Below are 13,806 nucleotides of genomic sequence, written 5' to 3'. Positions count from 1 at the left end.
GGTGAACTATTCCCTGAATCTTCTGCTCTTAGGGGTTTTTGAATCATTCAATTTGCCATGGGAGACCCTACCAGGGGGCAAAAACATTTCACATTTCCAATGCCTAACTAACATCTACTCTTACCAGTAACAGTTTATAACGACACAAAATGAATACTGAGCAGACTGAGTTTATCTTATTGGCGCGGACCTCATAGTTTGTGTAAATTAAATGCTCACCCCTGCTATACCCCTGCTGGGGTAATGGTATTTGACCTTCTGATGATTTAACTGGAGGTGTTCTAACCCTAAACCCACTCCACCCCTCATTTCCCCAACCGACCAAATTGATAACAGACAAGAAAATTATAATATATGCTAAAACAACACACACACCCGACTGCCTTGCTATTGCAGAAAAGACAGGCTGCAGCCTGAACACGTTCACTCACCGTTCTCCACTTTAGTTTTAGGATGAGGACCACTGAAGGCCAAAAACTTTCCTGGTACAATCCAGTTCAGATCTCCATTCTCCACACGCTACCGATGAAAAAACAACAACAACAAAAAAATGTTTTAGAAGATGTAGTCAAAATTCCATTAAGATCAAAAGCAAGCACACACATCAGGTTAACAAAGCTAATTACAAGACTATCAGTTATTTTGATCATGAATGAATGCTTGCAGTCACTACGCCAGAAATGATGAAAATTCTGAAAATTTGTCAGTCAAGTTTTAACTAATAATGCCCTGAGAGTTGTACTTAATCAAATTAAGAAAATTACAAATAGGAGTGGTAGATGCTGTTTATGTAAACAAGGGGAACTCCCTGTATATTTATGTGTATTTCCATCAATATTTGATATAGATAAGAAGCGACAGGGGTCTAAGATGTACCTGTGTGCCAAGTTTGCTTGCTCAACTCATGATTTTGTGCATTAAAGTAAGATTCTTTCCACTCTGCAAGAGTGCTTTTGTCTACATAATGTGAGAATAGTAAACATCCTTTCAGTCTGCAAAACAAACACGCTGAATTTTGTATTCATTTTTTGCTGACTTTCTTTAAAACAAATCTTAATTCATTACAAATGCAGACAGAATTCAGTTTCTCTTTGTGTTTTGCTTTGATGTCTAAAGTTATATGACTGTCAACCAGGCTCAGATTATTGTTTTTCTGTCTTTCTAAACTTTTCCCTTCTCCTAACTGAATTTTAAAGACTGACTTAATGAAGTAAACACAGGCAGCGGTTGGTAACTAATGATGTGAGTATTCATACCTCATAGTGTTCGTACTCGTCTACATCAAAGGCTTCAAAGTTGAAGAAGCCATGCTGCAGAGCCTGAAACACAGAACAGCTGACACTGTAAACAATTGAACAAAACTAAGGGCAGAAAGATCCGCAACAAAGCTGCAAGATGGCTGCAGTAATCGTCCAGCAGAGCAATAAAATATAAAGATATAAAAGATATAACAAAAATGTTAAAAATGTAGAACTCTGTACATTACAAGAGTAATTTGGACTATGTAAATGTAATGTGTGTAAACTCTACTAAAGACACAAAAAGAAACAGAAAATGTAATAATGCCCACACAAAAAAGGTAGTGTGGAACATCAACTATGGAAAACAAATGTCATTAATCCAATGAACTAAGATTTTAAATTCAAGTCCTCAGCAGACGGCACATTGACCTCACCTTCCTGATGCCCAGCAAGCAGTCCAACACAGTCAGGTTGAAGGTGCAATTTCCAAAAGAAGCATCCCTGCAGAGATACATATTGTGAAGACACCATACAGCAGCTTAGCCCATATACTAGGAAGCTAATAGACATTACACAATTCAAAAACTCCATTTAACACAACACCAACAAAGCAACCTGTCCACTGACAGTGTGGCATTTGTGAGTAGTCCTGTGTAGTCTTTATGTAGGGTGCACGCCTCCTGGAAGAACAAGTCTCACCAGGAAAGTTTTAGGAAAGCAAAACAGGTTGTCTAACAGTTTTGGCATGCTAGCAGGATGAGCCTTTAAAGCTGCAGAGACTGGCTTTGAAGCCAATATTTTAGCTGGCCTGCCTGCTTTATAAACGACTATTTATTAAAGGTTATTTAAATAAGACAGCTGCAGCTTTTCTTGTCAGATGTATTTTAGATGTAAGATTGAAAAGGTCAGTCTTACAATGGATCATTACTGACATATTATTTGTTTAAGATCCATATTTTACACACTTTTTCCCAGCTGTACTGAAAATGTACCCCAGCCCGAATAAACTGAACCGTTCCACTCTTCACTCCACTTTTCAGCAAAGGTCTTTGAAAAAGCCATCCACTGGCAGACTCTTCTTCTACGTCCTGAAGAGTGTCCCAGAAAGTTGACTCTGTTCATCCGGACGTAGCATTTTCAGTGGGAGAAACATTTCATCAATCATTCAAGTGACTTCTTCAGTCTCAGCTGACTACCAGTTTTCCCAACCAGTCACTTTCATGTTCATTAATGACCATTGATCAAAGGCCATGAGTACCATTCAGAGAGTTGGGGAATGGCTGCAGTCACAACATTGCAGATGGTGAAACATGTGTCCCTTAGGCCCCCTCCTCGATTCAGAGATGGTCTTTCCCTTTTCACATAAATGGCCTCCTTGACTTGCCGCCCAAACCAACGTTCCTCCCTACCACATCCTAATCATTGAAAGAGTGTCCCCTGGCTGGAAGGTGTTTATAGACTGCGTAGTCCTGGCCTGATGAGTTAGCTTTTATGTGTTGCGCTTCACCAGAGGTCGTTTGGTTTCCCCGATGTATAAATCATGGCAATCCTCCTGGCATTTCACAGCGTACACTATATTACTCTGTGTTGGGGGACCCGATCCTTGGGGTGGACCAATTTTTGGCGCAGCGTGTTTTGGGGTTTAAAAGCCACAGAGATGCGGTGTTTAGAGAAAATGTATCTCAACTGTTCCGACTCCTGACACATAAGGGATCGCTAAAGGTTTTCCCTTACGCAGCAGTTTTCCATCACCTGTAGCATTCCTGAGGTGCCTTCCCAGTTTTGACAAACATGCAGCTGGGATAACCACATTTACTCAGGGCCTCCTTGTTCGCTCTGTGTTGTAGCGTCCTGATGACACCCAGTTTCACCCAGTCAACCCTTAAATACTGATCCGCATGTGTTGGTTTATGGTACACATCAACTTCTAAATGTCCCCCATTCCTGAAGCAAATCTCCCAGTCTAAGAAGGCTAGTCTGTTATTTTTCATATCCTCCTTGGTAAACTTGATGCGTTTGTCCACCAAGTTAATGTGATCAGTGAATTGTACGTACGAGATTTTTTTTTTCCCCCTCACCCAGCTGAAAACCTACACAAACCTTCATTCAGCTGATACTGAAGAAGTCACTGAAATGAGTGACGAAACGTTTCTCCCACTGAAAACTTCTACATCCACATGAACAGAATGGACTTCCTGGGATTTGCCTACCTGGATGATCTTTCCATGCTCCAAATTAACTCGTTATCAACAGGATTCTGCTGTTAGTAAGTTTTTTGAATTAAAAAAAAAAAAAAGAGAGACTTGTTTTGCTTCATTTGTTGGTGGACATCAGGCAGCTCCTCCACACGGCGACAGGAAGCCATGTGATGTAAAGATAACATGTTACCCAGGGACATAAGTATATTTGCGAGACATGGCAAGTTTTTATATACAAATGATGCCAAACCGGTGACATAGGAGGAATATTTACGTACCAAATGTACTGATCTGCTAGAAGTCAGATTCCATCAGCATCTTAGCTGTTTACAACCTTCGCTTTACTAACTCCACAACCACATGTGACATTATCCTGTCTGTTGAAACATTTTATCCCTTCAATTCTGAGAATGCCAGTTAATGCCCATAACATGTATTTGTATCCACATATACTGTGATTAAGTGGACGGTAACTGCTGTCAGATGCAGCAGGTCCAAGATCAGCAGCAGTGTTTTCAGTGGTGCTCAATCGCAACATGTGTTGCTGGACACACATTTACATGGTTTTAGAATATGACGTGTGAAGAATAAAACTTTGTATCAACAAATTTTTTTAGACGACGTCATCAATTATGGCGACGAATTGTTGTAGCCCTACACAACAATATTTTCAGATTTAAAGTGAAATAAAATAATACATTAAAAAAAAAAACTGTATTAATATTTAAAAATATAACATTTAAAGCTTCTTGTCCATAGAGCAATAAAATGTACATGGGCCAGTAAAACTCAGCCACTGAATTATTAAATTATTAATATGTATACAATCCAAGTTTTAGGTGACCATGTCCAGGGGGGTATTCCAGGAAGTAGGTTTAGCTATCAACTCTGAGTTTATTAACCCTGAGATGAGGGAAACTCTGGCTTTCTGTTCCAGAAAGAGCATCAACTTTAATCCTGAATCAGTTACCAGGGTAACACACACCTGCTTGCTGGCAGGTTTTCTTCAACAAACTGAGTTTCCCTGACTCCTCCCCTCCTGCTGCACCTGAACCAGCTGACAGACATCAATTCGTTTTCATCATTCATGAAGTTGCTATCAGGGTGCATAGCTGAGTCAATTAATTTCCAGAAGTTTATATTTGAAACAAAAACTAAAATCCCAGATTTACAGTAGTTTGCCATTTTGTGTACTTAACATGAACACTTTTACAGACATTCTGTCATCATTTATTTATATACAGAGATTTATAATCATCTCAGAATAAAATATAAGTAGTCTCCATCACTTCTCCACCTCTTGAATTTTGGCTCTTGGCGAAGGCGGTCGCACTTTTCTCCTCTCCCTTCCCTTATCTTCCCTGCTTAGCTTCTTGTGTCCTTGTCTAGTCTCGTCTATTTTGACACACACACACATACAAATACACTGATACACACTCATCCCCCCTCCCTTTCCAAACGCCTTCGATGCTTGTCCCCTCCCGGGGAAGATGGCGGTCGACTGGACCAGCACAGATATGCTGCAGGACCGGATGCGCTGTCTACACTGGCTCTCTCTTACCCTTTTACCCGCCCCTGTTGCTTGTCTTGTGTTTCTATGGTGTATTGATAGTCATGTGCTTTTTGTGCTGAGGTGTTTTTTTTCTGTTATCAAACTGTTCTCCCATTAGGAGCTCAGTCTGAGTGGAGTTTTTTTTCTCCTCCTCTCACCTCATGTTATGTATTTTTGTTGTCTTTTCCCATCAGCCTACCTCTCTGACATGTCTTCCCAATGTGTTGTTTGTGTAAAGTTTGGTCAGAAGGTTCCTTTGTAAGTGCGCATGCGCCATTAGCGTGTTGCCTGCTGTAACCCATAATTTCCTTCGGGATTAATAAAGTATTCTGATTCTGATTTAATTGTGACTGTGTGGATATGAATGCACCTGTCAACCTGTTTTTTAGTTAAATGTGAAACGGTGACCATCAGGGACCTTATCATCCGTTAATGAAGGGTGATATTAGATTAAATTATAAATGCTTACACTGGGAGTTTGTCTTTAAGCATTTTTCTCCAATAATGGCAGAAATAATGGAATTCTCTATTGCTATAATTGGAATTGTTCATAAGCAGCAAGCGGTATTATTTATTTATTTTTAATAAAACAGACTTGAGGGCAGAGCCACTCTGGGTAACTAATACCTGAGGTTCATCAGTAAACTGTGTTGGATCCATTTTTCCACAATCAGATCTTTAGTTTCTGTTTTCACACGTTTTGTCTCTCTCTGGTTACAGCTGAATAATTACATTTAAAATCAAATGTAAAATTAGTATTTAGTTTTATCTAATGAAAATTCTTGTTGGCCTAAATCATGAAAGCAGAGCTGTTGCAATTTAAATATTATATAACGAACTATGAATGAAATGAAAAATATGTTTTGGCTGTGATGATGACAGAGTAGCCCAAACTGATTAAAATGACTCTTCTTCCCTCCTGTTTTTATGGATAAATAACTTGGTCAGCACTGACCTGTTCATATTCCTCGGTTCACTGGATTAAAATTGAGGCTCTGCACTTTATTTACCCGTTGCCATGGTGACTTGTAGATTCGGGGCTCCGTGATGACGGCTTTCTTTCTCTGCCAGCTCTGTTAACTCAGGGTGAACCTAGCCCATTGATTGGATGGACTCTGATCAGCTGTTCTGGAACAGGAAACTCAGAGTTGCTGATCTCAGAGTTTGTTTTTAACTTCAGACTTTGATGAACATGGTTCCTGGAATACCTCCGGTCTGGATAAATGAATATATTCCACACAGCTGCAGAGTTTATCACTTGTTTTGGTAAGAGGTGGTTTCAGGTCCTCTGTGTGCAAGCTTCACTTTAACAGCACTCTGACTGAACTCGTCCACACCATGAATAACAGTGCCACTACTGCTTAATGCGTCGCTTCTGTTACGCACCATCACATCAAGGCCACAGTTACCTGCTGTAACAGCGTTCTACAGAAACCTTCATTTATACCCACTGTTGGAGTGAGGTCGCTGCTGCAGTATTCTCCTGAACAACAGGTGTCACCACGCAGGCAATATATCACCACATAAACGCTGATATAGGAGGAGAAGAACTCATAACCAAAAGCCAAGACCTTGACGACTGAATTTTTTTCCGAAGTTTTTTGGGGAGGGAAAAAGGAAAAAGGGAAGGAAAAAAAAAAAAAAAAAAAAAAAAAAAAAAAAAAACACTGCCCCAACATCTGCCTCTGTGTATCTGTATGTCTGAGCTTCTGTGATGGAATCTTATTAAAATGACAGTAAAACTGACACATTTGTCACATGACTGACATATCAAACTATTGAAGAGTCCTCCTGCCTCCTAAAATGAATTAAGAATTAAAACTAGTGTGGCAAAAACAGACATGTCAGTTTTATTTTAAACATTCTTATTTCTGTTGAGACCCAGACACCCAAGCTCCACCTCCAACAGATGGCCTCGGTCTTTAGGAGTGGTGTTTGCAACAGCTGCTTCAGGGCTCTGAATCCTTTATAGCTACAACTTAAAGGAGCTGTGATCAGACACTGAATGTTTCACTACCAACCCTCGCTGGAAAGGTGGGCCCTGCCCATCATGTTTAATCCATTAGCAGCCAGATGAGACCTCAAAGCTTCTCATGAGGCCACCAGAAAAACAGAGTCCTCCTCCATTCAACAGCACGCTCAGCTGTTATGTAACAATTCAGTGAGCGACAACAAAAAGTCCTTTATTGTGAGCACGCACACTTACACAGAGCTCATCTGCTCTGGGTCGGTCTCTCACTGACAGTTAGCTGTGGTATACAAACTGCTAACACCCTTCACTTAAACGACAGCTGCATCCCTAAACTTATTTTAGTAAGAATGACTTTGGTTTTATTAATGAGAAATATTAAATATTAATATTTAATATTAATAATATAAAGGAGAAAAACCACAGGTCTTTTAGAATAAAAGATAAAATAAAATAAGATATATACACACACACGATCTAAACTAAGGAATAAAAATGTACCTTACTCTATTTTCTTGGAAAGCTTTCCGACATCAATAGGAGGAAATTTTTGTGCTGCTGAAAAGACATTATGGTAGTGTAGCCATTAATTGTTAAAAATAATATATCGGTGTTGAGGTTTCTGGGGGATTTTTAAGGGGTTTTTTTTGTTTTGTTTTTTTAAATCCTATTACTCAAATAGTCGCAGCCCTTTTTAAGTTTAAAGTTTTATTAATGACAACTGTAAAAAATAAAAAATAAATTAATCACTTTAAAAAAAAAAAAAAAAAAAAAACACTGCCTTAGGGTTAGTAGACATGTTTGTTGACATGACAAGAATAAAGTGGTAAAAATGAGATTTGGGGTTTTTTGGGCAAACACTACCTTTCTACTTTTGGGTATTCAACATTGTAACCATACAGCTTTGGTTTAATGCCACAAAATAAGATAATCCTGTCACAATAAAGAAATTTGCATCTCAATACTTATACCAGAGAAGTTGTCTGAAAATATTTTATTTTATTAAACTTCCACAAAGATAATAATGCATTCAAATTATTATAAACAAACAGTGCTACAGTAGAAAGCCAAAGTGTATAACCAACATATGCTTTCTACTAGCCAAGAGCATTGTAAGGTAGGGGTGGTTAGGTCGCCACACAAACACTAAATACTATTATTTTTTTTTAGACACGTCACCATTTAATGTTAGAAATGCAGCACACAAATGGAATAAGATTTTTTTTTTTCTTTCTTTTTTTTTTTTTTTTTTTTTTTCCTAAATCAACCTTGTCATTTGTTTTATTTATTTATTTTTTTAATCTCCAACTTGAACTGCAAGTTACGGATCTTCAACAGTGTTGGTACAGATGTCTGGTACTTGCTGCAGTAATACTACTGTTGAGAGACTCACCTGAAAGGCAGGTAAGCAGCATTTGAGCCTGAGATCAAAGCTCTGTAGGCTTCTTCTGGGGTCTTCTTCAAGTAAATCACCTGAGAGAGGACAGATATTAATAAAGACTGCATTTAAAAAAATGCTGAATGTTTTTAGTTGAATTGCAATAAAAAAAAAAATTTTAAGCTGCTAAAAATTTATACCAAAACATAGTTTTGTAAAACTTTAGCTATAAAACAGATCAGAATGATGATGGAAGAAGCGGAAAATTTAACAATGTGTTTCAGTGTTTATTTCATTGTAGTGACAAGATAACGTGCACAGAAATCACAGACTGATTAAATGAGGTGAGGGAACTGAAATGTGGACAATCCAGCAGCATCGCTCACTGAGTCATGAGAGCGTCTCATTCATGAAAATCAAAACCACCTTTTTTGAAACCTGGAAATGACAGAAATGACTACTGTGTGTGTGTGTGTGTGTGTGTGTGTGTGTGTGTGTGTGTGTGTGTGTGTGTGTGTGTGTGTGTGTGTGTGTGTGTGTGTGTGTGTGTGTGTGTGTGTGTGTGCGCGCGTGTGTGTGTGTGTGTGTCTCTCTCTCGATGTCACACGACTGACAAATTAGTTCAAAACACTGCAACGATGATCAAAACCAAAACAGATGTCATTTGTTCTTCTTTCCTTAACTTTTTGTTTTGTGTTTGTTAGCTTCACCTCGCCTATGAAAAGCTCTGATTTACACACAAAGATGGATAAGCAGCGGAGATGTACTCACAGCATAGCCACCAATCAGCACAGCCGCGTTCGATCTCTTCCTTTGATCGAAGCTGGTGTAATGAACAATTCGTTTCCTGGTCAGTGTGAATGACTGCCAACAACAAGAAAGAACCCAAGGTTAAACAAAGTGGACATGAAACACCAAATGTACAAAAGACTAATTTACACCGTGGAGCCCTGCTCTCAAAAACTGACATACATATAACTGAAGCTTGAATTAAGAAATAAGTGCTTAAAGTTGAGTTTTAAAAACATGTTTAGTGCCATCTTCTGTTAGTATGGAACGTTAAGTCATCAGGTCGGTTGGTTGGCTGCAGTCAGACTTACATGGGTTTATGTTAGATAAGTAGTAACAGAACCAAAAACTCATGGGTCACTTTTGTGCAGCCCCCAGCTGTAAAAATGAGTTTTATGTTATAACTAACTGAGGATATACTGTCCACTTTCACTCTTGCTCTTTAAGCAGTAAGTGCTTCTTCATTGATTGGGTAGCTGCACCGAAATGGTAAAATACACCTGTTAGCCATATTGTTTAGTTTTGTAAAGCACCTTAAAAATGAGGACCGTTTGGTTTTTGCTTGCACGTCTGTAGGGTAAGTCCTGGAAAAGTTTGAGGCTGCAGTGCACAAGTGAAAGCATGTTTCACAGGCTCAGGACCACTAAACCTGCTCCCTTTGTGTCAGATCAGTTTCTGCAATTACCACTGTCAGCAGAAGACGTGCTGCCTGGTGTGGTATGAACACATAGCACAGATCAGTATTTATATGGGTGTTTTGAGAATGAACATGGGCTGTGGATCCAGATCGTCCAGTCAGCTGGACGTCATGACAAATGACAAGAAGAATGTAATCACTGTGGCAACGTGCAAACAAAAAACAGAGGTTTGGAGTCATAAGGAGGAGTGGAAATAGGATGACACAATCTCACAGCAGGTTCACTCACTACCACAGAGTGATCCTGCTGTGAGATTGTGTCATCCTGCATCTGTCCTTTTGCATTCTGGGCATTCCTGCACAGGGTGAGCCAGCAGTAGAAACTCACCTTGAGCTTCTTGTTGAGCTTGCAGCAGTATCGGTACAACATGGCCAGGTTCAGAGGCCCAAAGTCTGCGTAGAAGCTGCAGACACAAAGGACAGAGTTTACAGTCAGTCAGACACACAGAAGTCAGACTCCTGCTGGCTGAAAAGGAAAGTGATACAGAGAGTGAACGTCTCCATTTAAATTCCTCAAGTATTTCTCCTGTAAAGGGGTCACACTTCTCATTCGGCTCTGGACTAATTTCAACTGTCCGAGCAGGACTAACTTCTTTTAATGTTCAGTCAGGCCTCTAAAATGTCCAGTCACTGACATTCAGAAAAGCACTCAATCTTTTTAATAAAGTAAACTAAGTAAATAAATAAATATTACACTGTTGAATGCATCTCACTTCTTTCACCTACTATGTGTGTGCCAGGTTGCACATGCACAGCTCAAATCCTTGGTACACTCTTCAAATGCAACATTAAACACACTTGTTGACAAAGCTGGTTACAAATGCCTGGCTTTGCAAGTTGTATATAAAACACACATAGCCAGAATGCAGTGCAGCAGGTGCGATATAATACATTTTATTTGAAAGCGCCTTTCAAAACACTCAAGGTCACTGTACACAGTAGAGTAAAAAGCAACATAAAAGCAAAGAATTTACACAGTCATAAAACATAAACAAAGTTAAAATAGCCGAATGGAGAGGTTATGTGGGATAAGCTATTTTGAACAAGTGGGTTTTGAGTTGGGACTTAAAGAGAGAGAAGGTAGAGATATACTTACTTTTCATACACAAACTCGTCATCAGTGCAGAAGTAGTGCGTGTTGGCTGTGCTTTTGGGTTTACTGCGTAACGTGGCGAAATACAGGCGTTCTGTTAGAGACAGATATGAAAGGCAGTTAGATTTGCTGATTGTGGAAATCACTGCCTTTCCATCGTATACCACAACTTGCTGATAAGTTTGGAACCTTCAACGTTTACTGATAAACACACAGGTCAACTATGGGCAATCTGCTTCTTCTGCTTTTATGTTGTGCTGTTCCTGTATGTGTACAACTCTGAAATGAGGGTTCAGGAAGCTGCTCTCTATGTAAAGAGCTTAGCTTTATTTTATTTTTTTTAAACCCACGAGAACATGGTAGTGCAACACAGTCTGGACTGATTATTGCTACAGTTTGATCTTCTGGAATTCTGAATTTAACTTCAGAGATTATTATTATTATTAAGCCTAATAAAGGCAGCAGGAACAGGGAAAAAAATGGGGCAGAGTGAGCAACATTTTAACTCCAAGCATCTCATTCATTTCTGAAATCCAAACCTTAGTGATGAAGCATATTTTTCACCCTCTCATCCTTGTTTATACACTAGTATGAGACACAGACACACGCTCATAAAAGATGGTATTGGTTTTGTTGCTTTGTTTTCACCAGCTCTTTCGCTCTGCTCATCGGCTCTGAGTGATCCACTGAGTTATTTAGTTACACACAGTAAGCTCACAAAGGATTTCAGAAAATTAGATTTTTTTAACTTTAATTTCTAGCAAAGCTGATCAGTGTAACTGGAGAGGGAATACAGTGTAGAACTCTGCGAAAAACGTTTTTATGTAATGCCTGCCTCTCCACAGTGACCTTTCTGTGTGCACGATGAATCTACTCATATACGGCAAACGACAAGCTGCCATCTCTCTTTAAAACACGGAGCTGGCAGCCCTGGGTTCCTCCAAGCACTTACCGCATAAACAGTGGTGAGGATAAGGAACTAATCCAAGGCTAATTCTACAGAATGCTACTGCTAGGTGTACAGCACTGTTACCCTCTTTAGAAGCATGGATGACTGATCAAATCTGAGAGGATGCCACAATCTCTATTCCAGTTCAGTAGGCGCTAAGCAAAGTTATCCATCAACATCACTTTATATCAAACCAGTCACCAATGGAAACAATCACTAACCTGCTGTGTAATGGCAATAAAGTTGATTTTCTACTTATCATTTTAACGTTTATAGGATTTTACATTATTTTAAAAACTCGACAACTCCCAGTTCTCCGTCGAGTTGTGACAAATAGTTTAACAAGTATGTATTGAGCTTCTTTGTCCCCTTGTTAACTCTGTAACAATACTATTAAAGTTACCTTTGATAAACTCTACGGCTCCCAGCAGCTCAGAGTCCTGGCTCATCCTGAACAAGGCAGACAGGATCGGCGACTGTTTTGCACCCGCCACCGTCACGGATCCGTCTAACGCCTGACCTGTCTCGGCTCCGCCTGCTGTCTCCGCAAACTTTTTTTGAACTGCTAGCAGTTCAATAAGCTGTTAGCGGGCTAGCAGGCAGCTAAACAGAGTTTTAACTAAAGTTATAAACTTTCACATGAGTCTCACACTGGTCTTTTCAGCTTCTCCCCTCTCAATGCAAACTTCTCCACTCATTGCTTTCTGTTTTAAAACGACAAGTATTCTCAGCCTTCATATTAGCATGTTAGCACCACTCGACGACGATCCGACACTCTAAAACTCTGATTGCCTAAATCCCTCCTTAAGACACGTTACTGTAGCAACGGGAGCCGCTCCCATAGCAACGACAGCCAATCACCAAACAGAACATGCTGCCTTTCTGCGTTGCTTTCAAGTTCCACTGGGAAACAAAAAACGAGGCCTTCACTCACTCGGTCTACTCGACTCTCTGTAGTATTTGATAAGCTGGAAAAAGAAAAAAGAAAAAACTAGTTGGTTAAAAAAATGATGTAAATAAAACAGAGCAACGATTTGCAAAGCCAAAAACTTCATATTTTATTCACAAAAGAACACAAATTATATGTGTTAAAAATGAGTCAATCAGAGGGACAGTTCAGACTGAGCAGCTTGGAGACAAAGTGAGAGAGACAAGGTTGAGATGGTTTGGACATGTGCAGAGGAGGGAAAGTGGATATATCAGATAAAAGATGAGAGGCCGGAGGAAACGAGGAAGACCTCAGGGGATTCAGTGGATGTAATGAGCACTAATAGAGGGTTGGTGTGACTGTCAGATTTATTATTCTTATTGAATGTGCCAATACAAAAACAATAGCAATTAACTATCAGTTTTCTTCTTCTTCTTTTTTCCTTTAAAAATTTGATGTGTCAGTTGTCTTTCAGATTTGACAGATCTCCCGCAAACGTTATTTCAGGACAGGCAACTCAGTCAGCAATTGTGTGCTATCACTTTTGGTAGCAAATTGAAATGTGTACATGGTAACTTTCACAAAAATGTGCAGATTTTTTGCCCTTTTATTTTGATGGGAGAGTGTCTTTAAAAGTGGGAAACCAAGAGCAATCTCAGGCACACTTTATCAAAGAAACACCATTCAAAGGTTGTGAGTCACAAGGCTTTGAACTTTTCAGTGTTTTTATACCTTTTACATTTTTTTTACACAGTAGCACTTTAAGGTTTTATGATGCATTTGAATATTTTCAAGAGATTTTTCTCTTGCAGTGTGATAACATCTATCACTATAAAAGTGAGCCTGGAAAATGATCGGGAAAAAATTTATGTTTTTTTTTTTTCAACAAATAAGTAAATAATGATTGATTTATGGTTCTCTCAGACATCCAACAACCTTGGCCATTAAAAGCATTTACAAAACAGCTTCAAATTTTCAGCTGAAAATCAGACGCACAGGGTGTCTTTATACT

General features: G+C 39.2%; 1 protein-coding gene across 2 annotated transcripts in view; it reads right to left on the bottom strand.

Moving 5' to 3' along the window:
- Positions 1–12,648, bottom strand: part of cdc14ab (cell division cycle 14Ab) — a 28,981-nt gene extending 16,333 nt beyond the window's left edge. For both annotated transcript variants that reach the window (XM_031740538.2, XM_031740539.2), the window contains exons 1-8: positions 12,270–12,648; positions 10,921–11,011; positions 10,153–10,228; positions 9,110–9,202; positions 8,354–8,433; positions 1,676–1,742; positions 1,257–1,319; positions 432–519 (exon numbers count right to left, since the gene is read on the bottom strand). In XM_031740538.2, coding sequence (XP_031596398.1) covers positions 432–519; positions 1,257–1,319; positions 1,676–1,742; positions 8,354–8,433; positions 9,110–9,202; positions 10,153–10,228; positions 10,921–11,011; positions 12,270–12,315 — 604 coding nt within the window. In that variant the 5' untranslated portion in view covers positions 12,316–12,648. The remainder of the gene's footprint in view (positions 1–431; positions 520–1,256; positions 1,320–1,675; positions 1,743–8,353; positions 8,434–9,109; positions 9,203–10,152; positions 10,229–10,920; positions 11,012–12,269) is intronic.
- Between the last annotated feature and the right edge of the window lie 1,158 nt (positions 12,649–13,806).

The sequence above is a fragment of the Oreochromis aureus genome, linkage group 17, assembly GCF_013358895.1.
Source record: "Oreochromis aureus strain Israel breed Guangdong linkage group 17, ZZ_aureus, whole genome shotgun sequence".
NCBI lineage: Eukaryota > Metazoa > Chordata > Actinopteri > Cichliformes > Cichlidae > Oreochromis > Oreochromis aureus.
This window is presented reverse-complemented; position numbering and strand designations above follow the sequence as displayed.